Source organism: Budorcas taxicolor, chromosome 4 (assembly GCF_023091745.1).
Source record: "Budorcas taxicolor isolate Tak-1 chromosome 4, Takin1.1, whole genome shotgun sequence".
NCBI lineage: Eukaryota > Metazoa > Chordata > Mammalia > Artiodactyla > Bovidae > Budorcas > Budorcas taxicolor.
The window spans coordinates 62,639,633-62,667,001 of record NC_068913.1 but is presented as its reverse complement, the minus strand read 5'-3'; the positions used below and the strand labels follow the sequence as shown (position 1 = coordinate 62,667,001).

The 27,369-nt window shown below is 43.9% G+C and overlaps 1 protein-coding gene across 1 annotated transcript in view; it reads right to left on the bottom strand.

The window, feature by feature from the left end:
- Window positions 1-290: 290 nt before the first annotated feature.
- The window catches only part of AOAH (acyloxyacyl hydrolase), a 194,556-nt gene continuing 167,477 nt past the window's right edge, over window positions 291-27,369 (bottom strand). Inside the window, exons 17-21 of the mRNA XM_052639026.1 lie at window positions 21,964-22,022; window positions 21,820-21,879; window positions 20,449-20,545; window positions 13,057-13,133; window positions 291-419 (exon numbers count right to left, since the gene is read on the bottom strand). Of these exons, the coding sequence (XP_052494986.1) occupies window positions 291-419; window positions 13,057-13,133; window positions 20,449-20,545; window positions 21,820-21,879; window positions 21,964-22,022 (422 nt within the window). The remainder of the gene's footprint in view (window positions 420-13,056; window positions 13,134-20,448; window positions 20,546-21,819; window positions 21,880-21,963; window positions 22,023-27,369) is intronic.

Below are 27,369 nucleotides of genomic sequence, written 5' to 3'. Positions count from 1 at the left end.
AACAACCATATTACAAAAGCATTATTATAGGAAGAAGTAATCAGATTATGTAGCCAAAGAATGTAAGAAAATCTTTTAAAGAAAGAAAAGTTGTCATTTTTTTCCCTAGACTTTGTGGAGCTTATATTTGTTAACTTCTAAAAATTTGTAACTTGTGATTTCTTCTCTCATTCTAAATAAGTATTTAAATTGTACCTAATTTTGTGTTTGTGACAAGCGGCCCCTATAACCGTTTGTTGAATGAGTTTACCCAGGTTGCTGCCTCCCCAGAAGCACATGTCCTTGGGGCCTCAGTGCCCCCCTTGGTCTCCAAACACCTCCTCAATCTGGGGATTGAATGGATTCTCCTTTCCCAGGACGTGAGGCCACTGGTGCTGCATCTTCTTCCAGAAGAGATCTGCCAACAGCTGTGAAACCACCTGCAAGCAAGAACCCAAAGGAAAAGGAAAAGGGGGATTATACCAAAGTAAAGAACTTATCGGCAAGATTTACTCTATTCTTTGAGTGGTGGGCAGACCTTAGGCTGGCTCCCAAGGATTCCTACCTTTGAGTCTTCGTATGATCCCCTTCCTTTGATGTGGGTGGAACCTATCACCTGGTTCTAAGCAACAGCGCACAGTAAAGGATGTCCTTTCAGTGACTGTCGCGTTATCTATGACTCTGCTTTGCTGGCAGATTTGCTCTCAAGACCCTCCTTGCTGGGCTGATGAAGTTAGAAGGCATGTTGGGAAGCCACATGGCAGGGAGCAGAGGGTGGCCTCTAGCTCACATCTAGTAAGAAGTTGGGTCTTCAGTCCTACAGCCACAAGGAAATAAATTCTGCCAACAACCCAAGTGGGTATGGCTACAAATCTTCCCCAGTTGTCTCCAAGTGAGAACACAGATGTTAGTCTGTGAAATCCTAAGAAGGGAGCCCAGTGAAACTGTGCCAGCACTTCTGACCCACAGAAACTGAACCAAGTATGTATTGTTTTAAGCTGCTACCTTTGTGGAAATTTGTATTTGGTAAAAGACAGCAAATATACTTTCTCAGAAAGCCATTTATTCACTTACCTGTGGACAGCTAACACTTACTACAGGCCTAAGGCTTTGGTTTTGGAGATAAACAGGATGAATCCTTCCTTCAAGGAACTCCCAGCCTAGTGAGGGACTAAGACTTGCAGAATGATGCTACCAAAGCCACAGGGAGGGCGGAGAGGGGTGCTCACACCTGGAAGGGGAAGAGGTGGCAACTCTGTTGGGTGGGAGCAAAGGCTAGGTCCTCTCTGAAGAGTGTGATAGCTGAGCTGAATTTTCAAGGAGGAATTCACCAGATGGATCCAGAAGGAAGTAGTGTACATGATGGAGGGTGCAGCACACCCAAAAGCTCAGAGGCACAGAAGAGAATGGCCCGTGGGAGGGGACCCAGGGGTGCCTGGGACTTGAGGCTGAATGGGTACCCTGGCAGGCTGTGGGCATGAAGAGTGTGGCTGGAGTGCCAGGTTGAGGAATGTAGTGGCTCAACTCCCAGGTCTGTCCCTGCTGTCCCAGCCCAATGCCCACTCGCTGGTTCCATTGTTGTATGTCCCTTTATTCACCATGTCACCGGGACCCATTCTTGGTGTTCAGTCCTCTGGCTTGTCATTAACGTGTCTTTGATGAGGAGTCTTTCTCTGCAGATAATGCCTTCATTTAGCAAATGGGGCTTGGACAAGCCTTCAGGCCCCAGATGGCTACATCTCCCTGGGGTTGGGTAGGGGGTGGTTAAAGCTGAATGAATAGAGGAATGTGATTGCTGAAGGCTTCAGAGGGGAACATATTGTTCAGCGCGGATGCTCAGTGATGTCCCTGACTTATTCAGAAGCACATGGACATTGTCTTCAAAGGGCACATCCTGTTCATCTTGCCAGTAAGTAGTGCTGCCAGCTCCCTGTGGATGTGGGCAGCCCTCTTCTACTCTCTGGGCTGAAATTCTCTCGTTTGCAAAATGAGTGAATGATCTAATGACTTATCTGGGTCTAAATTGTGCAAAAGATTTTAGCACGTAGAAAAAAACTAGAACTGGTTGAGTCGATATATTAAACATCCTTGGTATTTTAATACATTCTGAGCCTTCTGAGGTGGATCCCAAATTCCATCCATCCACCAATGTAACCTTGATTATTTCTGTGTGGTGTCTAACACACACCCACCCCACCTGCCACTACCACGTACTACATGAACAACACACACACACACACACACACACACACACACACACACACTCAGACCTAAAGAGGCTGTCAGGCCAGCAGGATTACTGGAAGATCTGACCATCTCTCACATACTAAAGCAGTCAGTGTTTTTTCAAAAGAGAGGACTGGTTTCAGACTGTTTTTCCTGCCGCTTCTCAACCAAATAGCCTCCTTCTAGTTCTGTGGAAAATTACGGGTTCTTATTTTTTGATTTTTGCATTTTACCTTGATATACCTAAGCAGTCTTCCTAATAATTATGTGGTACCAAAGTATTTGTGGTCATTTATTTCCCAGTCTGAATTAATAAGGGAGGAGATGGGGATGAGGATAAGCAGAGGAAAGCTACCAGGAGAGAACTCAGATCTGAGTACGGGTAGCTGTTTGGTTTGAAAGCAATTAGTCGGCTGTCACTCTAGTGGAGATTAAAACATTCATGGGTGTGCACCGCTGATATTTTGGACCTAAAAGGAAAGCAGCATCATTATTATTAAACTAGACGCTTGTGATAAAATCACCCACTATAATTATTCATTTGTCTGAGAAACGTGTACTGAGCACCTACTATGAGCTTCTTAAAACCAACCTTCTCTGGTAACTCCCATGATACACTGTTCAGGACAAGGCTCAGCTATCCTTTTTACCCCGGGTGAGCTGGTCCTTGAACACAAATATCTTTTGTGCCTCCCTATTCACAATTTAAAATATTAATGCAATACCTATTCAGTTGAGAAAAAATTTAAAAGACAGTTAAGCAAAAAGGAAAACAGGATACAACGCATCTTAATTGAATAGAGAGTCACTGTCAGCACTGAAACTTTCTGAGCCACACACATGCACACACACACATACATATACTGGATCCCTCTATAAATATTTTAAAATCTGCTCTTTTTGAGAAATAATTAACACACAGTAAAATTAACTCTTTTTGGTAAACAGTTCCATGAGTGTTGACAAATGCATTCAGTTGAGTCATCATCCCACCAATCTTTAATCTGCTTTTATTAATTTGCTCTATATTACAAACCTATTTCCATGTCACTGAAAGCAGATCTCTATCATTTTTATTCATGGCACTATACTCCATCAGATAGATGTAAACTAATTTATTTCACTGATAGAGATTCTTGCCACACATCTCCCTAACATCTGCCCTCAGGACAGGGGCAGAGACAGTTTCCTGCTGCCGGTGCGTACATCTGCAGCCCAGGGTGGGTTCACAGGCTGCCTCATTCACTACCCCTGCTAGACACGTGCACGGAATGAAACTGGTCCAGCAGAAAGCTAGGGGACGTAGGGTCCTGGGTAAGTGGAATGTGGTGGTGAACAGGGTCGGGCTCTTCCTTGTCTCTTCCTCGGCAGTGGCCCAGCTGCCTGTGCTCTCGCAGGGCCCCAGCTGCAGAGTCCAGACGGTTGCCACCAGGGCGCTGCTGCTCTTGTCCAGGTGCCCCTCGGTTCCAGCAGTGCGGCCCTTACTCTGGGTAAGTCCGTACCACATGGGCACTGGTGCCGATCTGCAGGCCCCTCTGCAGCCCCAGTGCTTAGGTGGGGCACTGTCACCCACTCATCTGCCTGCTGCAGAAGCCCGCAGGGTAGCAAAACCACGCGATGGTTGTTGGCCCACTGCAACGTTTCCTCTTTGAAACTCTCACAGAAGGGGTGACCAAGCAGGGTAACTTAACCTCCCATTGTTTTATGTATTTAGGTGAGCAGCTTTCTCAGTTTTTACTTGTAGCCTTTGCTCTCCCTAGGATGCGGGCATGAGTCCATGGAGAGGGGAGTTGGAGGGTGGGGACTGGTGCTGTTTCTTGATTCAGTCCTTGGTGACAGCCATCATGTGGTTTTTAGCATTGTTCTCCCTTCTGATGACAAGTTAACATTGAGCCACATTTCTTTGCCTAACCATATTTGTACTTATGATGAGTTCTTCCCCAGGCAGTACTAGTCCTTCAGGCAAATATACCATGCCAAATTCAGCCCACATGCTCATGATCTGCTCCCATATGCAGGCATGATAGAAGCCCAGCAGTGGTCATAGCTGGACATCATCTAAGATTCCTCCACACTCCCACTTCAGAAGATATTTGTATAGACTTTGTTACAAAAATGGAACTCTTTAGTAAGACAACCATAAAAACAAACCCCAAACAGTAACTACCTTTTTGTAATATAAATATATACTTTTAATTTATTTATTTTTTAATTGAAGGATAATTACTTTACAGAATTTTGTTGTTTCCTTTTTGTAATATTTTTAAAGAAGAATTTCTTGCAATTCAGAGCAAGATTATATAGACTTCACCAACAATTTATGACCAACCTTTTAAATTGCTAAATTTAACACTGAGGTTCTACCAGACCAAAATGAAAAATCTCTGAATTTATTTTTTCTGTAGGAAGAACACATCCAGTCTATCTTGGTAAGATTGATTTTAAATGCCTGCAGGGAAGCCCTCACCACAGGGAAGGCACGGTTTTATTTCTCTGGCCTCTTAATCTGCTCAGAAACACAATCTATTGGACCTGGTTGCTTTTGTTCCCAATTAATTTTAAATTTGTAAGCTTACAATGTGATAGTGGTGTGAGATGTATTCTAAAACATTTAAGGAAAAATGTAAGTTTCCAGCTGCAGCCCGTCTGTGCTGACTCAGTGTGTCACCACTCAAACCACTGCTGCCAGCTGGTGTATAAAGCAAACTGACCAAACATGGCCCTTCATTCCTGGGTGACCAGCCTAAATGACCGCTATTGGAGGGTTTCCTGGCCAGAAGGCCCTTTCTCTTCTCTTTCCCCACTGCCAGCAGAGATGCCTTCTTTGAGGGACTCCACAAGTCTGCCATGGACCTGGAGTCCCAGGGACTTACTTGTTGAGACAAATAAAGATCTAGAGGCTATTAAACTTATTTAAAGCCAACCTACTGATTATATATATAGATGTTTGCTTCCAGCAGTGTAAATGGATCAGGGCTCAAGAAAGAAGAGGGAGTTGGTGTCATGGAGATTCACTGCCTGCAGGGAGAATTTGAAGAGGTTGGTTTGAGTTGCTCCTTGCCTGATAAGAGATGAGGCTGTTTTGCAGAGACTTTGTTGGATGGAGTTTCTAAAGGCAGGAGGTGTCAGGAATGTTTAACTAGAGAGTCTCAGCATAGCCAAGAAAACTGGACTTGGTATGTTTGTGATTCTTTCAACATTTCCTGTTTACTATTGTCTGATTTTAGACTCAGAGATGTTTTGAGTGCCTTTTCAGATATTTAACTTTGCAAAGATTTTAAAAGGTAGACGTTGAACATATAGAATTGCTGCACCTTCCACAGGCCACAAATCTAGGTCTTAGGTCTTTACCATGATGTTTCTTTTCTAGGACAAACTTTCTTTGCATTTTGTCAGTAGTTTGACTGCTATTCCCAACTCTCTGCTACATCAGCTGTCTCCGGAGGCATCTAGTGATCTCCCAGGTCTTCCTTCCAGTGGGTCCTGCTGGGAGGGCCAACAGTTCCTGCTTCATGGCAGTCACACCTGTGTAGTCCCTCTCCTTTGAGTGTGGTGGAACTTGACACTTGCTTTTAACTTCTAGGATATGGCAAAGGTGATGGAACGTTACTCTGAGATTAGGTTGTGTACCACTGTGACTTCTGTCTTGCTGGCAGATACTCTCTGTTGCTGTTTTGTACTCGCTGATGAAACAGGTCACTCAGGTGGCCTCTGAGCAATAGCCAGCTAGGAACTGTTGCTAGCAACATTTTAGTTCCACAAGCCTCAAGGAACTAAATTCTGCATATGAACTTGGAGGCAGATCCAAGTTAAGCTTTCAAATGACACCCAGCCCTGGCAGACACCTTGATGGCAACCTGGGAGAGACAGGGGAGCAGGATACCCAGTTAACCCATGTTGCCTAGATTCCTGGCCACAGAAAATGCCAGATAAGTAATGTGCATGGTTTTAAAATCATTTGGTATGCAACAGTAGACAACTAAAACACCTTCTCAATCTTAATCCTGTTTGATCTTTAATTTTTCTTCATAATTTGATCCCTTGGGCCAACCTCATCCCTGCCAGTGTCTCTTACTCTCAACTAGAAGCAGGTGATTCCCAAATCTGTGTCTCCAGGCCAGACCCCTCTCCTGAGATCAGAACTCATAAACTTGATCTAGTGACTGGATATAATGCAGGTACCCCAAATTTAGAATGTTCCAATCTTCTCCTGACAAAATGTGGTCCACTGCAGAAGGGAATGGCAAACCACTTCAGTATTCTTCCATTGAGAACCCTGTGAACAGTATGCAAAGGCAAAAAGATAGGACACTGAAAGATGAACTCCCCAGGTGGGTAGGTGCCAAATATGCTACTGGAGATCAGTAGAGAAATAACTTCAGATAGAATGAAGGGACAGAGCCAAAGCAAAAATAACACCCAGTTGTGGATGGGACTGGTGATAGAAGCAAGGTCTGACGCTGTAAAGAGCAGTATTGCATAAAAACCTGGAATGTTAGGTCCATGAATCAAGGCAAATTGGGAGTGGTCAAACAGGAGATGGCAAGAGTGCACATTCTAGGAATCAGCAAACTAAAATGGACTGGAATGGGTTAATTTAACTCAGGTGACCATTATATACTGTGGGCAGGAATCCCTTAAGAAGAAATGGAGTAGCCATCATAGTCAACAAGAGGGTCCGAAATGCAGTACTTGGATGCAATCTCAAAAACGACAGAATGATCTCTGTTCGTTTCCAAGGTAGACCATTCAATATTATGGTAATCCAAGTCTATGCCCCAACCAGTAATGCTGAAGAAGCTGAAGTAGAACAGTTTTATGAAGACCTACAAGACCTTTTAGAACTAACACCCAAAAAAGATGTCCTTTTCATTATAGGGGACTGGAATGCAAAAGTAGGGAGTCAAGAAACACCTGGAGTAACAGGCAAATTTGGCCTTGGAGTACAGAAAGAAGCAGGGCAAAGGCTAATAGAGTTTTGCCAAGAGAATACACTGGTCATAGCAAACACCCTCGTCCAACAACATAAGAGAAGACTCTACACATGGACATCACCAGATGGTCAACACCAAAATCAGATTGATTATATTCTTTGCAGCCAAAGATGGAGAAGCTCTATACAGTCAGCAAAAACAAGACCAGGGGCTGACTGTGGCTCAGATCGTGAACTCCTTATTGCCAATTTCAGACTTAAATTGGAGAAACTAAGGAAAACCACTAGACCATTCAGGTATGACCTAAATCAAATCCCTTACAATTATACAGTGGAAGTGAGAAATAGATTTAAGGGACTAGATCTGATAGACAGCGTGCCTGATGAACTATGGAATGAGGTTCGTGACATTGTACAGGAGACATCAAGACCATCCCCATGGATAAGAAATGCAAAAAAGCAAAATGGCTGTCTGGGGAGGCCTTACAAATAGCTGTGAAAAGAAGAGAAGCAAAAAGCAAAGGAGAGAAGGAAAGATACACCCATTTGAATGCAGAGTTCCAAAGAATAGCAAGGAGAGATTAAAAAAAAAGCCTTCCTCAATGATCAGTGCAAAGAAATAGAGGAAAACAATAGAATGGGAAAGACTACAGATCTCTTCAAGATAATTAGAGATACCAAGGGAATATTTGATGCAAAGATGGGCTCAATAAAGGAAAGACATGGCATGGACCTAACAGAAGCAGAAGATATTAAGAAGAGGTGGCAAGAATACACAGAAGAACTGTACAAAAAAGATCTTCATGACCCAGATAATCACGATGGTGTGATCACTCATCTAGAGCCAGACATCCTAAAATGTGAAGTCAAGTGGGCCTTAGGAAGCATCACTATGAACAAAGCTAGTGGAGGTGATGGAATTCTGGTGGAGCTATTTCAAATCCTAAAAGATGATGCTGTGAAAGTGCTACACTCATTATGCCAGCAAATTTGGAAAACTCAGCAGTGGACACAGGACTGGAAAAGGTCAGTTTTCATTCCAGTCCCAAAGAAAGGCAATGTCAAAGAATGCTCAAACTACTACACAATTGCACTCATCTCACACGCTAGGAAAGTAATGCTCAAAATTCTCCAAGCCAGGCTTCAGCAATATGTGAACCGTGAACTTCCAGATGTTCAAGCTGGCTTTAGAAAAGGCAGAGGAACCGGAGATCAAACTGCCAACATTCACTGGATTATCAAAAAAGCAAGAGAGTGCCAGAAAGACATCTATTTCTGCTTTATTGACTATGCCAAAGCCTTTGACTGTGTGGATCACAATAAACTGTGGACAATTCTGAAAGAGATGGGAATACCAGACTATCTGACCTGCCTCTTGAGAAACCTATATGCAGGTCAGGAAATAACAGTTAGAACTGGACATGAAACAATAGACTGGTTCCAAATAGGAAAAGGAGTACGTCAAGGTTGTATATTGTCACCCTGCTTATTTAACTTATATGCAGAGTACATCATGAGAAACGCTGGGCTGGATGAAGCACATGCTGGAATTAAGATTGCCAGGAGAAATATCAATAACCTCAGATATGCAGATGACACCACCCTTATGGCAGAAAATGAAGAGCTAAAGAGCCTCTTGATGAAAGTGAAAGAGGAGAGTGAAAAAGTTGGCTTAAAGCTCAAAATTCAGAAAACTAAGATCATGGCATCTGGCCGCATCACTTCATGGGAAATAGATGGGGAAACAGTGGAAACAGTGGATGACTTTTTTTGGGGGGTCTTAAATCTCTGCAGATTGTGATTGCCACCATGAAATTAAAAGATGTATACTCCTTGGAAGGAAAGTTATGACCAAACTAGATAGCATATTAAAAAACAGAAACATTACTTTGCCAACAAAGGTCCGTCTAGTCAAGGCTATGGTTTTTCCAGTGATCATGTATGGATGTGAGAGTTGGACTATAAAGAAAACTGAGTGCCAAAGAATTGATGCTTTTGAAGTGTGGTGTTGGAGAAGACTCTTGAGAGTCCCTTGGACTTGAAGGAGGTCCAACCAGTCCATCCTAAAGGAGATCAGTCCTGGGTGTTCTTTGGAAGGACTGATGCTGAAGCTGAAACTCCAATACTTTGGCCACCTGATGCGAAGAATTGACTCATTGGAAAAGACCCTGATGCTAGGAAAGATTGAGGGCAGGAGAAGGGGACGACAGAGGTTGAGATGGTTGAAGGCATCACTGACTCAATGCACATGAGTTTGGGTAAACTCTGGGAGTTGGTGATAAATAGGGAGGCCTGGCTGCTGTGGTCCATGTGATCACAAAGAGCTGGACACAAGAAGCGACTGAACTGAACTAAATCTTCTCCTTTTTTTAAGTTCCTTGACTTGGTATTTTCACCTCTCTTCATCCAGGTGTCTAATTTTGTGAGTCATCTCCTTCCTACTCATGAAATCCATCAATCAGCAGGTCTGGCATTATACTTTTCTAGTCCCATTACCCCCTTAAAATGAAGAAGGTATTTCTTAAATTTCTGTTCTACATTTTGGAAATGAGATAAAGAAGTGATTATTAGTATATCAGGCTTTTTTAAAAATATTTGCTTACTTTCACTTAGATGGTGAATACAATGTGGCTCAAAAATTAATATCTACCATAAATTTGAACTTTTCAACAAAATCTGTGTTTATACTTAATTACACTTGTCTCTCTGAGAGAACTGGAACAGTTGAATCAATAGTGATTATACACTGTCCCCCTCTGCTTCTCCAGCAGGGTTTTAGAAAAAAATAGGCCAATAAAATAAAGCCTGCTCCCCTCTTGGTGGTGAGGGGCCAGTAGCAACTGTCTTGCTCAGATGTACAGGAACTGGTGAGGGGCACTGGACAAAGGTTCGTGGCTACTCTTTTGGTTGGTATTATGTCTGCGCCATCAACATGAGGTCCTGCAACTCAGCCTTGACCAACTAGCTCTTTCAAGATGGAAAAGGGGTGGATTCCTCTAGCTTCCCCATGGTCTGGAAGAATACATTCACATGGCTTCTGCTATAGGGCACGCCACTGGGAGGAGGGTATATAGGGACCTTCAGAGGCTCCCTTAAAGGCTTCAAGTCACAACCGTGTCCTGATGCTGCTCACATCTGTATCTCCAGCTCAGATCCCTTCCTGAGCTTGCTGCAGAGACATCCTATAGGATCTTTAAACTTTTACTAACTTTCACTAATGCCTCCTCAAACCACCCTATCCTCCTAAAGGTGTTCTTGATCTCAGCAGGCAATGGAATCATCTATCCAATTTCCCAATTCACAAAAGAAGTGTCATGCTTAGCATCTCTTTCTCCTTCACCTTTACATCCAATAAACAACCATGTTCTGTTGATTTAACTGTCCGAATCACTCCAATAGAGGCTTTCTCTCTCCCACTCTCACTACCTCTCAGGGACCACACTCTCCCACACAAAAGCATCCTCCAAACAGGTCTCCCTCCCTCTGGACAAAACCATTCTCCATGCTGCCACCTCAGGTATCTTTTTAGAGCACAAAGTGAAAGAAGTGAAAGTGTTAGTAACTTAGTTATATCTGATTCTTTGCACAACCCCATAGACTGTAGCCTGCCAGGCTCTTCTGTCCATGGGATTCTCCAGGCAAGAATACTGGAGCAGACTGTCATGCCCTTCTCCAGGGGATCTTCCCGACCCAGGGACTGAACCCAGGTCTTCCACATTGCAGGCAGATTCTTTACCATGTGAGCCAGGAGGGAAGCCCTAAGTCTGGGTATTTTTCCTGCTTGCTGAAAAAACCTTCAATGGCTCCCCATTCTCCATAGCTGAAAGGTCAAATCCCATACAGACCCTATGTGATCTGTCCCTAAATCTCTCTCTTGATCCCTCTCTCTTCGCTCCACTCTGTGTCTCAGCCACACTGAAACACTTTTATTTCCTCCAATGTGCTGTGCTTTCTTTTGTATTCAGGTCCTTGCCCTTGCACTTCTTTGGCTCAAAACATTTTCTGCAGCCCCTTCCCTCTTCCTGTCACTTGACAAGTTTATGGTCTTAATTCTGAGTTCCCGCCTCCAAAAGTTTTTTCTCATATCCCTTTGCTCCATCCCATCTCCCATAATGCTCCCTTAGCATCTGTGCTAGCAAATTAGAGGCATTGACTACTTTACATTTAATTATCTGTTTACTTCTCATTCTCCCACTCTATCCTATAATCTTCTTAACAGGCAGGGATAGTTTCTTGTTCATACTTGACTTCTCACTGTATTTGATACTGGATAGGCACTCAGTAAACATTCTTGGATGGCAATTTGCCATCTAGACTGTTCAGCTCAACATACAGGATAAGTAGGCGGGCTTTAGGGATGTCTCTCCATTGTCATCCACTTTAGTCATAGCTCCGCCCACTGTGGCCCACTCTATCACCCACTCCCAGCATGTGAATGAATTTCTCAGGAATGACTTAAGGTTATAGCACACACTGATTTTCAGCTTTTGACTCTGTTCACAACAATCAGTTATTGGTGAAACTGTTTGAGTGCAAGAAAGAGCCCCAGTCTGACAGAACTTGAACCCTAATGCTATTTTAAGTCAGGGACACAGTACTCTTTTGATAGATCAGACAGATATACAACAAAGCTGTCTTTGACCCTCTTCTTTTTAGTTTGTTCCTCATTACTCCCTATCTGACCATCTCCTCTCGTCCCTGTTCTCTGTAGAATCAGAGGGTAAAATTCTGTGATGTACAAAGAATGATAAGAACGACTACCTCATTACTGCCAGAAAGCAGGTCTCCACGTGAGCTATTCTAAAACCAGACATCATTGAGGGGAGGGGCAAACTCTAATATTTAGGCAGCTTCTAGCCAATGATTCTCTTGGATCAACATATCCAGGTGAAACACAGGAAACTTAGATATTCTGAAGTGCATTACTTAGATTTTTTGGGTTGTTGCTATTTAACACATGGGCGTTTAATATTCACTTTAAAATTTACCCAGCATCTATGGGACTTCATTGTCCATCTATCTGGTGATGGAGTGGCAGTCTTCCTTTTCTTTTGAGATAACTCTTAGCCCTGCCCATGGGTACTCAGGGGACCTAGAACTCGAGGGAAGGACAGCGTGGTTCTCTTCAAGCTTCTGAGGCGATGATCAGGCCTCCCTGTGGCCTGACTCACCAAAATGTAACAAGTGGCAGCGCTACCCCGCCCCTGGTTCTTTTGCTAATTTCTATATAAAGAGATATTATGAAGAAGTCCAGTATATAGAACAGATAAAAGAGGAACTTCCTGGGCAACGGCCAGAATAATGGACAGAATGAGGACAGGAGGGGACAGCATCCCACCTTCCAGCTCTCCTTGCTCTGTGAAGAGACCAGAGCAGAACTACTTTCCAGAATTGTCCCTTGGAATCCTAGATGGGGAACAGCTTTTACTGCAGGATATTGTCAAGGACATTGTTCTCCTCTCATACAATTCTCCTCATTTTCTAGAATGATCTGTAGAAGAAATTTCTCACAGGACTCATTTCCAGGAATCCTTCTGATTTTTTTTTCTGAGTACTTATTTTTTTTTATCTTTTGAAGGCCATGGCTTATGCCTCTCTTTGCATCAGCCCCTTGGAAAGCCTGGAGCTGATTTTGTGGGTCCTTGCAGGGAGTACCTTAGGAATTTCTGGGACAAATCATGAATTGTAAACATTAAGTCAGGAATCCAGGCATCATTTCTATCTCATTTTCCTTTTACTCTGATTTTTACTTTATTCTTTAAAATGAATATTAAATTATGTTTATCTTCTATCTTACACATGCATGTACATCACTTCAAACTTTCTGGAATAAAACAGGATAAAAATGAACATATGGATGCATTAATTATAATGAAAAAAATAACAACTTTCAGCAACCATCACATGACTGCTCTTACCTCATTAGGGTGAAATCCATCCACGGGTTCGATGAGCTGCCAGGGCTGCCCACCTTTCTTTTGCCACTCCTCCGTGACTGCAGGGCAGACACACACAGAATTAGAGACAGGCTTTTCCGAGCAGTGGTCAACACCCAGAATAAGGGGTGTGAAGGATGCTCCCCTCCTGGGCTGATGTTTACCCAGCCACATCTGCCTCTGAGTCATTGTTTCAGTTTGGGGGTTTTCTAAACAGAAGTGATCTTTCCATTGTATCATTTTCCCCCTTTAACTCAAGAAGAAAAACGTGTGATAGTGTTGGATGAATGTGGTTTGTAGAATAAGAGGGGTGGGAGGGAAGGGTGAGCTGTAAAATATTCAAGACTGATTTAAGTCCATCTCATTTCTCAGTGACCAGAACAGAATTTCAGAAACAAGAGGAAACTATTAAACTAACCTTTCCTTTCATGGGTTGCCATTTCCAGACACTGCCTGCATATATCAAGCCATCATCATTAAAACTCACATAGTTCTCAGAAATAAAATTACATAAAATGATCTCAACATCACATGTAGAGTGAGGATAGCTACAGAGAAAACAGTATGAGCCTTAAAATGATGAGCAGCAATAAAACTGTTCTTCAACAGGGGTGAAACCCAGGAATGTCAGCTGCCCCAAGGCAACAGCACAACGAACTCTACATTGTGATATCATATTGTCAATAAGGATTTCTCAAGGAAATTTCAAATCCCCAGAAAACCTCCAGAGAGAAAACTGTGAGACCTACCGTTCCTAGCGTAGCCCACCATGTCCTTACTTCCCTGGTGTCCTGAGAAGGGAGTGGGCACAGCTGTGATTCCCCCCACTCCTCCCTCCTCGTGCGTATGTGTTCAGTCACCTGGTTGTGTCTGACTCTTTGCAACCCGTGGACTGTAGCTCATCAGGTCCTCTGTTCATGGGGATTGTCCAGGCAAGAATACTCGAGTGGGTTGCCATTTCCTACTCCATCTTCCCTCTTCACTTCGCAAAAACTCAAGGGCAGGGATCTGCGCCCTCTTGCCCCACCCCCAGCTTTTTATCTCCCTTTGCCCCAAGGGAAGAATGAAAACTCTATTAGGGGCTCTGATTGGACAAGAGAAGCTGGACTTCCCTGGAGCTGAATCAATACTATGCTGCTTTTGTAATTAGTTCTAATATCACGCCAGGCCATCTATACTTACAGTCCAACCCCTGTCCCCAGAGGGGCTGCAGATACTGCTGCGCTTCTCAGAGCACAGGAGACATCCCTGCTGGTGGTTTGGAGTCTTACACTGGATTACCAGTTCCTGTCGGCTTTTCCCCTGCCTGAATGGCCACCACTGAGCCACTCTGTTATACTTTGTGTTTTACTGGGTTTTATTGGAGGGTTCTAGAAGAAACAGCTATTGGAAAATGGCCTTTGCATTTGTTGTGACACTCAAATCAAGGACATTGTCCACGGTGTCCTCCATATGTGGTCCCAAGGGAGAGACTGCTTCATGCTGGTAAATGATGTATCTCTCTGAAGGAATAGTATATATCTGATCTTCTGATAGGAAGCTTAGAGTTGCAATGATGCTGAAACCACACTAACCCTTATGAAGACTTATTCTGCTGAACCAGCTTGCAGACCTCAACAGTTTCTTGCATTTGGCCACAGGTACCCTGTGAAAGACAGAGCCTTGGGCCAGCTTGCCTGGCTCCAGCTTCAGTCTGCCTGGCTGTTCTGGTTTTCAGGCATGACCTTGGAATCATATTTTCTGCTTCACGTTAAATTCTGGCTGCTGCACCTGAACCTCTGGACCTGAAACTGAAGCACCTGTGGGGCTATGCTGGCCTCCTGGGTGCATGATGCTGTTCCAGCCCAGCTCTGCTCATCTGGCTTCCCTGCTGCGAGTTCCTAGTGTTTGGTTCAGGCTGTTCCTTCTCCCCTTTGATTGACCAGGAGACGATAGGCCACTTTCCTACTAACTTTTTTGGGGGGTCCTACTTTTCTACTTCAGAATTTTACGCTGATTCTCTGAGTCACTGCCAATCTGAACATCTAACCAATTACCCTTAATGGAGCACCAGGCATTTGGAAGGGTTTCTTCAAAGTCAGTGTCACCCATTACTGAGCCCCCTCCATACTTTTTGCTCTTCTGTATGGTCAGCCTTATCCCTGTCTTGCAGTCCCAAGAGTTTCTAAAACAAAAATCAATAATGATGCAGAAAGGTCCAGCCCAGGTTGAGACATCAGCCTCCCAGGTTATCTGTCGCAGGAGAGGTGACCTCGCTTCTATGCTACTTGTGCTCTTTCACCTCACCCAGGTTCTCAATGAGCTTTTCCATCCTTTCTCTTGCTTCTCCCTTTATTTTTAGTTTGGTTTCCCTTATGCCGAACAAGTGTGAAAAAGAAGAGAAAGAGAGAAAGAATCTCTATCCAGTGTTAAGTAATTCCTGGTCCATGTTAGGCAATGGGAAGCAAGCCCCAGTGAAGACCTCGGACAGCCTGCTGAAAAGCTGTAGGGTTGGATGAATAAGACATGAAGATTGTATTAACAAGATGGACAGCAAGGCATGGGTGTGACCTGGATACATCCTCTGATCCAGCGGAAGCAGGAAGTTCCTTACAGTATTTTCTGGCTCTCCTTGTTTGCAGAGAAGGTTAATCAACAAATTCAATCTAAACGTGTGCCTTTACTGGCTAAGAGAACATTCAGAAGGGAATTAGAGTGATCTAGAAAGCTGGAAAATCCACAGTGGAAAGCAAATTTGAGCCCACAGTGGAAAGCAAATTTGAGCCCATAAGTGAAACAAATTTGAGCCTATAAGTTTAAGCCAAGATGGTGTTCCTGGAGAGAAATGTTTACTGAGAGCCTCATGTTATAAATACCAGACTTCTTATACCCATGTTTCTCTCTCTAGTGTGATTGAATGCTAGTCTTAACCAAGCTTAAAGTTGGTCTAGGCTGTTTCCATTTTGATTTGAATTTCATGTGCATTCAGTTCAGTTCAGTTCAGTTGCTCAGTCGTGTCTGACTGTTTGCGACCTCATGAATCACAGCACACCAGGCCTCCCTGTCCATCACCAACTCCCAGAGTTCACTCAGACTCATGTCCATCGAGTCGGTGATGCCATCCAGCCATCTAATCCTCTGTCGTCCCCTTCTGCTCCTGCCCTCAATCCCTCCCAGCATCAAACTCCCCTCCAAGGAGTCAACTCTTCGCATGAGGTGGCCAAAGTACTGGAGTTTCAGCTTTAGCATCATTCCTTCCAAAGATGTCCCAGGGCTGATCTCCTTCAGAATGGACTACTTGGATCTCCTTGCAGTCCAAGGGACTCTCAAGAGTCTTCTCCAACTAACTACTAAATGAAAAACTATTTCCCTTAGAGGAAGGGAGAGGTGGTGATGGATATTATACTTCAGGGAACAAATTCAGTCATCAGAATTAATGACTGTTTTTTAAATGAAAAGGAATGGTCATTCCTTCTACTCCCTTGGAGGCTTGATCTCATGATGTAGGATCATTTTCTCACATGATGGTTCTGTCTTTGAGGGTTACCAGTCACTAAGTATCTGTAGACACCAGAATTACAACACTTAGAGGAAGAGTCAGTAACTCACAGGCAAGAGTTTAAGGTTTCCCCTGTGTTATGACCAGACAGAGTTAGATAGAATGACCCTTTTTAGTTTGTTTATCTCAGGGTAAAATTTTGCTCTTTAGAATAAATACAATTGTAGACAGTGGTCTGTATTTCTTCCTGACTGATTTTGGCACGGGATGTCCAAGCAGGGTATTATGGTAAATTGGTCAGTTTTCTTCCTGCCTTGGACCATAATTAAAAATAGGTATACGAATTCCAATTTGTTCTTTGGAACAGCTGATTTAAAGCTCTTGAATCAGCATGAAGGATCTCTTGGGATATGGTATGTACTGTATTTTCTTTCTTGGTAAAGTAAAAACTTTGCCAATAACCAGTTTTTCAGCGATGCAATAGAAATCACAGGAGAAGACTCATAGAACATTTGCTAGCTCCTTGATAAACAGCAATATTAGCAGACACTTAAAGAGAAATCTGAATTCTGGTCAGATTTCATGGTTATTGGTCATTTTACAAACACACATGGGGGAACAAGTTTTATTCTAATTGAGTTGTCTTAGAAGCTGAGGGCAGCTGGTAGAATATTTAAAGTGTCAATGAAAAAATGGCCTTGTCAGTCAAGTGGCATTTTCCTTCCCCCATTTGGGAGGTGTGGTAGAGATGAAGAAAAAGGACATCACCTGCTCAAGCTGGCATTTCCTGAAAGGAGAAAAAAAATTACTGCTTCTGTTTAGCTCATAACCAGTTGGAGGATGAGTCAGCGAGAGACAGAAAAAGTCTTTGAGGTGAGCAATCATCTTTTAGAGCTGGACTGAGGCTGTCAGAGTGGAGAACAGACAGGTCTCATGTCTACCCTCGAGGGACAGGGACCCTCAACAGTCATTTGCTCTGTCTCAAGGTGTAAAATTGTGAATTACATATGAAAGTAACATTTGTGATGCTCAAATGCAGTATAGAAATGAGAGCAGAGATTTTCATGGGACTACTGAGACTGCAGACTTAATAAATGACTCCATCGAGTTTCCCAGGAGGTACAGTGGTAAAGAAACTACCTGCCAAGGCAGGAGACACCAGAGATGTGAGTTTGATCCCTGGATTGGGAAGATTCCTCCAGAGGAGGGCATGGCAACCCATTCCAGCATTTTTGCCTGGAAAACTCCATGGACAGAGAAGCCTGGTGGGCTATAGTCCACGGGGTCGCAAAGAGTTGGACATGACTGAGTGTGTGTGTTGGAGGCTATTCATGGAGATGGATCTAGAGTGGATGCGCCCTCTGCCTGCCCTGGAAAAATGCTAAAGTCTCAAGGCAGGCATTCTTTTTGGAGTAGTCTAACACTGGGCGTAGGTGAAGATGTCAGCATAGACGTTCTGAAAAGAAGATAGAGATTCCAGCTCTTTCAGAAGTGCACGTGCTGGCACATAGCTATTAAATGTGGGATGCTGTGTTGGATGTTTCCAGAGGCAGGTCCCAGGGTACCATTTCCTCTGTCACCCCTCTCCCTCCCACTGGGTCTTCTCTAGTGGAGACTAACCTCATATGGAGAAGGCAAAGAAATCCCTGTACCAAAACTGGACCTTCAATATCAGGGAATTGAAAAATTTCAGGAAATTCCTTGGACTACTGATGAGAATTGACAAACAAGGAGAGATACCTGGGAGGTTTCTCAGTAAGGTGATCAATCACCATGTTGATGCAGCATGTTCAGTTTAACTGAAACTTTAAAATTGCATTTACTGCTGCTCTGAGGATAAGAATGTGCTGAGGAACCTCTGCTTCCAAGCATGTGGAATGCTGGTAAGGATGGGGTCTGGGAGGAAGCTCTTTTCTCTATATCTTTCATGAAGAGAAGGACTGTTTTGTTTTGTTAACTATATTCCCAGCACCTGTACAGCACATAGGAGGGCTTAGTAAAAATATGATGATTAAGTGACTAAGTTCTTAATCTTGGAGCATTATCAGAGCCCCACTGATTAAGTTTTAATGAGTGTATGGATCATCTGTGGATTATGTCCAGATGCAGACAGATTCTGATTAGGCAGGTCCTAATTAGGAGTGGGGCCTAGGGCTCTGCATTTGCTGTATGGAGCCTGTTCATTCTGAGCTGTGTATTAAGTGGCCACGGTATGAGCAAATGGTGCTCTTTCCTAGGTGCTGGTTATGTTCTAGGCATGGCATTTAGGAGGATTATACGTTATTTCAGAGAAGGCAATGGCAACCCACTCCAGTACTCTTGCCTGGGAAATCCCATGGACAGAGGAGCCTGGTAGGCTGCAGTCCATGGGGTCGCGAAGAGTCGGACACGACTGAAGGACTTCACTTCACTTTTCACTTTCATGTATTAGAGAAGGAAATGGCAACCCACTCCAGTGTTCTTGCCTGGAGAATCCCAGGGACGGGAGCCTAGTGGGCTGCCGTCTATGGGGTCGCACAGAGTCGGACAGGACTGACATGAGTTAGCAGTAGCAGCAGCAGACATTATTTCACACAATCATCACAAAGACTTGTTATGTAGATACAGTATCTCTGTTTCCAGGTCTGGAAAGGAGAGTTTGAAAATGTTCAGGGAATTTCCAACAGTCCCCAAAATAACAAATGACAGAGCTAGAGATTACTGTGGAAATGGGAAAGTCTCTAGTGAAAGCTAGGCATTATTATATTTTTAAAACCTTTATCTACATTCAGGGTTGGTGATGATCAAAGATTGCTTAGTGGTACATTTGTTTTCACCAGGAATTCATTAATGAGGCTTTAACTCTGCATTTTAATGAGAGGTTATTTATCAAAATGTCTCTCCCCATGAGGGAAATATGTATCACCTAGGCAGGAAATCTAGTTAAGAGAGATCAGTCTTGTTGAAAAGATGTTCAGAATTGAAGTACTAGAGTCTACAATGCAAAACGTGTCAGCTAATGCAATATTTGATAATTCATGATGGCCATCTGCTTCATCCCAGACGCTGGGGCTGGGGGAGCTGGGGGTGGGGAGATAGAGATGATAAACTCCTTATGAGAAATTGTCCATCCTTTGCACATACTGCAAAGCTTTTCGTTAGCATCATCTCAGCTGGCAGTCAAACAACAGAGCCTTTTGTCTCATATAACAATTACTTAGAAATGAAAATGGGACTGGAAGGATTAAAGTCAATAGATAATAATTTTTCGGAGTCAAGATGTAAAGGATAAATCCAGTAATCATGCTTGCTTTTTTGTGACCACTCATCAGTGACCCCAGTGTTTGGAGAGAGTGCTAGAAAAGCAGCAGCAATGTTCTTTCCAGAAAGCTGGGATATGGTTTGTCCATTTTGCCATAGGCATCTGAAGTCCCTCCCTTTGAGACTCTTCTTTGTTTCATCATGTGAGGGGGCTGCGAATCTGCCTTGCTTTGAGTCTTTAGGGAATCCAGTGCCCATGAGAAGAGACATGGGCTTATCCCTCAGGCCTGTCACACTCATCCTTAGCCCATTCATAAGCAGGGCATTACTAAACTGTCAAGAATAAGTAAGATGATTTCACTGACCTATTGGCTCCCAGCCCAGAGCTGTTTCTGACTGGTCACTGGCTCTTTTGCTGCAGGGATTCTAAAATAATGATGAAATAAGGAAGTGATGCTAAGCTTCCACCTTTCCAGAGAGAGTCTCATACTTTATTTCTTCCAATACTCAGAGCTATTAATGTGTCAGGATGGGCAACAGTGACCCTGTCCACACTACTGCCTGTTCGCTTGTAAACAAACACCTCGCCCAGGCAGGCTCTGAACGGTGGCTGCTGCTTTTGTCTTGTGTCAATACCTAAACCAAGCAAAACTTACTTTCTTGGAAGTCAAAATCTAAGTAGAAAAGGTCGAAGTTCGTAAATTTCTGGCTGGTTGCAATTTTTTTCAGCGTTTTGGAGAGTTGTTCTGCTCTCTGAATGCAAAGGAAACAGGGAGAATTTCATGAAACCTAGACTTGGGCTTTAGGGAGATAATTCAGGCAGAACAAAGAAATCAATAGTTCCCACTCCCACCCCCACTGCAAGTCATCAGCAGAGAGCAGCTCTGCATATTAAATTCTGTTCATGCACAAATGGCCAACGAACGAATGTACAAAACTGTTAAGATTCATTAGGAACCAAATCAGTGCAAATTAAAGTAATAAGATACCATTTTCTCCCCATGGTATTGTCAAGGAAAAGATGAACAATCGTGATAATAAAGAGTATTGCCATGGGATATGTGATTGAGAATGTCAATTTGTTTAACCTTTCTAGAGAACAATTTGGTGATACGGATCAGACCTGGTGTACTCTTTGGCCCAATAATTTTCTAGGAATTTATCTTAAGAAAACAGACATGCCACACAAAGACATACATTTTTATATATAAAAATGTTCATCACAATGCTATATATCATAGTGGAAAATTAGAAACAACTCAAATGTCCAACACCAAGAGATGAAATAAACCATGGTATGTTCATGTACTCTGTATTCTAAAATGATTACAAAATTACGATGTGGAGGAATAATTATGAACATTAGAAGGTATAAAACAATGCGTGTGTTCTGATACTATGCAGGCAAAGTCCCCAAAATAACTAGATATGAAAGTAATACTGGAAAGATATACATATTAATTTTGGGTGGTGAGATTTTGAGTGATTTTTGTTAATGTTTTTTGTATTGTTTTACATTCCAAATTTTTAAAAAATTGAAACATATTTCCCTTGTAAAAACTTTTAAATAAATTCCTTACAAAGAGATTATTTACCATCTGTGAAAGAAATGTGGGAACCTTTCTCAGAGAAGAAAGGAAGGCTCTGGGGCATCTGGTCCTCCCTTGCCTTGGCAGACTTCCAGCTCTGTGTATACCTACCCTTGCTCATTTCTCTGACTCTACAAATATGTCTAGGACAAGCTTTCACAGACATCTCTGTGTGTGCGTACATGCATAACGTGCATCCAAGAGAGAGGCACACAAAGAGAAACTGGCAAGATGACAGGCTCAGTGAGGCAGAGTGGGGAGACAGGGCACCCCACGTTCTCTTGGCTCCTCAAGCATCCAAGAGTTTGAATTTGTCTTTTTCTAATTCACCAGCTTGGAGGCCATTGCCCTGCCAAAACCCCATCCCCAATGAAAGTCCTTCAGCAAACACGGAGAGAATGCTCAAAGATGGGATTAAAGGACCCACGACAGCCCTACCTCTGAAGTGAGAGTCCGCAGAGTCTTGTTGGAAGACATCCAGCTGCGGCAGGGGCTGACCTGAGAGCAGGAAAACACTTTGAATACGAAAGAATGGTGCGGGTCATGGGAACAGGCCCTTGGAAGGAGTCAGCGTGAGCTCACCTGGAGACAGTTCAGGAAGGAGTAGAAATGCGCGTAGGTCACGTCCTTGTTGAGCTGGCCTGGAAAACAAAGGGATCTGGCCTGTGGCATGCACTCAGAGATACAGCAGCCAACTAGGGACCCTGATGGGTGATCCTGCCTCCCTTGAAGATGGCTGGTGTCCCCAGGGATCTTCCCGGGTTTTGCACTTGGTATTGCTCTTGAGGAAGCCTAGGATTTCTTTCTTTCTGAGCTCCCTAGACTTTGAGACCCAGAGTTGGGGAGAAGCCCTAAGGAGTTCACTCCCATCTTGAGCTCTTATCATGGGCTAGGGCAGGACTCCGGGGAGAGGGATACAGGGCACCATATGGACCAGAACACCACTAACGAAGGACTTGGCAGAGCAGCGGGTTTCTCCTGGCAATAATATCAAACATGGGGCCCAGGGAGCATGCAGGGTGTAGTTGACCAAATCCTCCTTTTGTGTTTATGAAACACTGACGTTTGACCCAATTAAATAAATAAATATTCCAATTACGAGAGGACAATTGAGTGTCTGAAGGTCTGATGATGCTCTGTTTTATAGTTTGGTGAACTGAAGTTTTCCACAAGTGCTTGGGCAGCCATTGAATGGGAGCAGCTAATATGTTATAGCCCTTCATGGCCCACCAGTTCTCTTACTTGAGCCCTCATTAATAGACAGGCTCTGTTTTTGGTGCAAGTTAAAGAAGTACATAAGAATAAAGTGATAAGCACCAAATGCAAGCTCATGCAGAGTCTTTCCAAATATCAACTCTAGACCCAGAATCTGGGGGCATAATTCATTTTCTCTTCACACCTCCCACCCCTGGCCCTTCCACCATATCCCCCACTCCCCACCTGCTCCCCCCCTACTTCACCCCAGAGGCAATTCAACTTTCATGCTGCAGCTGGGACACAAAATCCAGGCTCTCCCGCATTTCAGGGGTGAATGACTGATGTCTTATCCATTAACACTTCTCTCACGCCCAAAAAAATAAAGGAAAATAATAGGGCCTATCTCGGAGCGAAGAGAAAGATTGAAGGTGATAGAACACAGTCTTATTTTTCACTTATACCTCAGATCAGTTAGACTGAAAGATAGATTCAATTTTCTTGTCGTAGAGGAAAAATATATTATGTCTCTGTGTGGGTGAGTGAATCCCAGGACTGGAAAACCGCAGGCTTATTATCGCCATTAAAGTCACAGTGACACGCAGGGCCTTCTCTGTGCTCCAAAGGTGTCTGCGTTTTCACATTTTAGATGAATCCCAAGCTACTGGGTCTTGTCTTCACTTTCATTTTATAGACTCCCCATGGAGCTCTCAGCCCCCATCTTTCTCCAAGACCCTGCTCTCCATCACTGAGTCTGCTTCCCTCTGTGTGTGTGTGTGTGTGTGTGTGCACGTGCGTGTACTTTTGCAATTTGCCTCCTTCTGTGTGTGTCCCTGCCTGTCTCAGCCTAGCCCAGCTGCAAGGACTGACACCTCCAACCTGCATCTCCACCCTCAACTCTCCACCGCCCGGAGGCCTTGGCTCTTGCTGATCCAGCCCCTGAGTGCCAGCCTTCCCTCTGCAATCTTGTTTCTCTGTTGGTACGGGGGCCATGTAACAAACCTTGGAGGGCTTGGCTGGGGCCCTGACAACCTGCTTGGCCCTGACTCTCACCTGGTGGCCTCTCTCTCTCTTTCCCCTGTCTGGTGGCTGAAGTCTCTTCAACCTGCCAGAAGTGGCACCTCATGTCTGGCCATAAGAAACATTTCTACACCCTCTTCTCCCTCATCTGAAAGACTGGACTTCACTGATATCCACAGGGACTGGGGTTTATCCTGCTCCTGGGTGCTGGAGAAGTCATCTGCTGTCTCCCCTGTGGGGGCTAAGCTGATCCATAGCCTTGCTGCTTCCCAGATTACTCCCCTCTTCCTACTATGCTACTGCGGAGGTCCCAGCACACGTTAGGATTAGACCACAAGGCATATCCTCCTCTGCCTCATCTCCCAGTCCCTGTTCCTTCCCCTCTATCTCCTGGCTATTCTGGTTCTGTCTCTAATCAGATCAGGTTGACGGAGAGGAAGTTCTTAGGTGAGTAGGTAGGTCTGTGGATGGGATAAGGGCACATTAACTGTAGTTAGAAGATAAATGGGAGAGATGTAATAGGTTGGTTTCCCCTCTTTCTGGTATTTCTGCCTATTAAAGGTTAGGGTGTCTGGGTCTGTTCATATGAAAGGCTGACTGAGAGTGCTTGTGATGGGCTTATGGTTGAAAGATGGGGAAGAATGAAAATGGTTCTTATGCTTTTTTCCACTGATTGAAACTGTCAGTTTGTTATTCACTCTTTCTTTTTATGTATTACTTTTTATCCCTGTTACTTTAATGGTATTTTTCCATATCGAGGAGCCCTGGTATAAAGACTGATCCTACCTAAACGTCGTACCTACATGCAAAGAGGTTGTCTCTACAACTCCTTGTAGAAAGTAAATCTGATGAAGAAAGGTGGTCATGAATGCCCAGGAGAGGGACAAGAGGGCTGTCTCACAATAGTGGAACAATCTGTGTGTGTGTGTGTGTGTGTGTGTGTATGTGTGTGTGTGTGTGTGTGTGTGTGTATAAGGGCTGGGAGCCCATGGGTTGGCCCAGTGGATACCCTATACTCCCTTTTAAGATCAAAGGGTATCTTCCACCCCAGCTGCTATAGCAGCAGCTCATGTCTCAGTTATGTGTAAGTTTTTTATGGCAGTTTTTGGAGTGCATTTAATGTTGGGACCATAACTGAAATTTTGGTACTAATAAAAGCTTGGTACTAATAAATAAAAACAAAAGTTGGTGCTAATAAAGGCCTAGTACCAACAAAGATCAGCCACACCTTCACAAAGTACCATCTAAGTGTGTTAAAACTTTGTACAACATTAATTTAAACAGAGATGAAGCTAGTAAGAAAACGGAAGGTGGGGTATTTTAAAATGTACTAGGTTTCAGTTTAAGAATAACTGAGGCAAAATGAAGTTATTGCCAATGTTTTATGGCAGAAGCCCTTCAATGAAGGCCATATGGCAGACTTACTTGTAGCCAGCACTCCCAGATTTCTTGACCACAGTCTAACCCTTTGGGTAGCTCCCAGAATGCTTGTACAAATGTCGTTGGCCCCAGGGTAATTTTACTGTCAGGATCTGTATAATCTTTTCCCCAGTGTAGTTGTCTTTTCCCTCTCCTTAGAGGACAAGAACTTTACCTTAGTATCATCTTTAGATAATTAATATCTCAGACATATTAACAGAAAGATTGCCTTCCTCATAGGCTGTGCCTGAGAGGACACATTCCTGGTCAAGTATAAACTTTCTCAAAAGATCTATGCAAGTACAATCCTAATGTGTGAGACCTACTTTCTCACCAGGAATTCTAATTGCTAGTAGAGATTGTGGGGCTGTCACAGCCCTTGGCAGCCAGGCAGTTACTGGGTGGTGATTCGCAAACAAGGCTAAGAGGAATGATGCTAAGGAGGGTGTCCTAGCTCCTTCTTCCCTGGTGGGAGTTAGCTAGACACCCATTCTTGTTCTGGGCCTCCACTGGCTGCTGATCTGATGCTGTGGCATTTAACCTCTTTCCTGAATAGATGGGCTGAATTCCCACTTGTACTATTGAGGCAGCAGAGAATGTAATCACTGACCTAGGGCTTCTTCCCCAATCCCTTTTGCTCCCTGGCCTCTTTCTTAATCCTTAAGGGGCGGCTAAAGTCAAATCTACAGATTATCATCATCATCATGTTTCTTGGCTCAAAGGCAGAAATAAATGGAAACCCCCTCTTAATTTCTTGTACAACCCTGAGCACTATGACCCGGGAATCAGACTCAGGTGTTTGGCTATTGATTAAGATGAGATTCACCCTAACCTGGGCAGAGCAACCAAGCCTTGAGACTGACCCAGCATTAACCTGTTTCACTGCTGGTTCCTGTCTTGCGGGAACAAAGATCCAAAGATTGGAGGTGGAGCAGAAACAGAATGGAAAAGATGTGAAGGCAGCAGCCCCCTACTCAACTGTGTCGTCTTATGTGAGTTAGGAGCCTGCCAGAGGAGGAATGAGGATGCTGGGTAAATCCCACCTCCTTCCCCAGTCTGCCTAGGAAGGACCCTGATGCTTCTTGAGGAATTCAACACTTATTTCCCATAGCAACCAGACAGCAGGGATAATTTAAGATATGAATAATAACTGAAAAACATTAGAAATTTTAGGTGATTTCAACTTTCTCCCTAATTGGATCCCTCTCCCCCGCCCCAATGCACCAAACTAGAGTTGTTTATAGAACACACTTGTTCCACCTTTTGCTTTTGTGCTGTGAAATGCCAGTCTAGATCAGCGGCTGGAGGGAGGCTGTTTGAGGATAAGACAAAGCCTGCTGCTGCTGCTAAGTCGCTTCAGTCGTGTCCGACTCTGTGCGACCCCATAGACGGCAGCCCGCCAGGCTCCCCTGTCCCTGGGATTCTCCAGGCAAGAACACTGGAGTGGGTTGCCATTTCTTTCTCCAATGCATGAAAGTGAAAATTGAAAGTGAAGTTGCTCAGTTGTAGCCAACTCTTTGTGACCCCATGGACTGCAGCCCACCAGGCTCCTCTGTCCATGGGATTTTCCAGGCAAGAGTACTGGAGTGGGGTGCCATTGCCTTCTCAAGACAAAGGCTAGAGCTGGGTTTCTCAGCCTTGGTACTGTTGACATTCCTGGTTGTGAAGGGGCTGTCCTGTGCATTGTAGGATGTTTAGGAACATCCTTGGATTCTAACCCTTGGATACCAGTAGCACTCTGTATCTCCAGGTGTGATATGATAATGCGTGGGATTGGCTGGGTAGTCCCTGGATGAGAACCACTGGCTGAGAAAATCCTCCAAGTGATTGAGTTCCTGATCAATCTCCTTTTTCCTTTCCTTGCTCTCTTCCAAATTACGTGGAGTCATTTTTAAATACTATGATTGAGTCAAGGGAATTGCATGGCATATCTGAAAAAACCTATGGATACAGTCTAACTGCAGTTCATGGAAAGGGAATAGGATCTGAAGTCAGAAAACCCAAAGTCAAGTCCCTACTGGTGTGATGGAGTAAATTGGGAGCACGTTTTCCCTGCCTCCAAGTTCCCTTCCTTAAGCATTTCTTAGCATGGGTGAAATCTAGGAATCTGAAAACATCTGTTGTGCCATGCTTAGTCACTCAATCATGTTCAACTCTTTGCAACCCAATGGACTGTAGCCCACCAGGCTCCTCTATCCATGGGGATTCTCCAGGTAAGACTACTGGAGTGGGTTGCCATGCCCTCCTCCAGGGGATCTTCCGAACCCAGGGATCAAACCCAGGTCTCCTGCATTGCAGGCAAATTCTTTACCATCTGTGCCACCAGGGAATCTGAAAACATTTGTTAGGGGAACT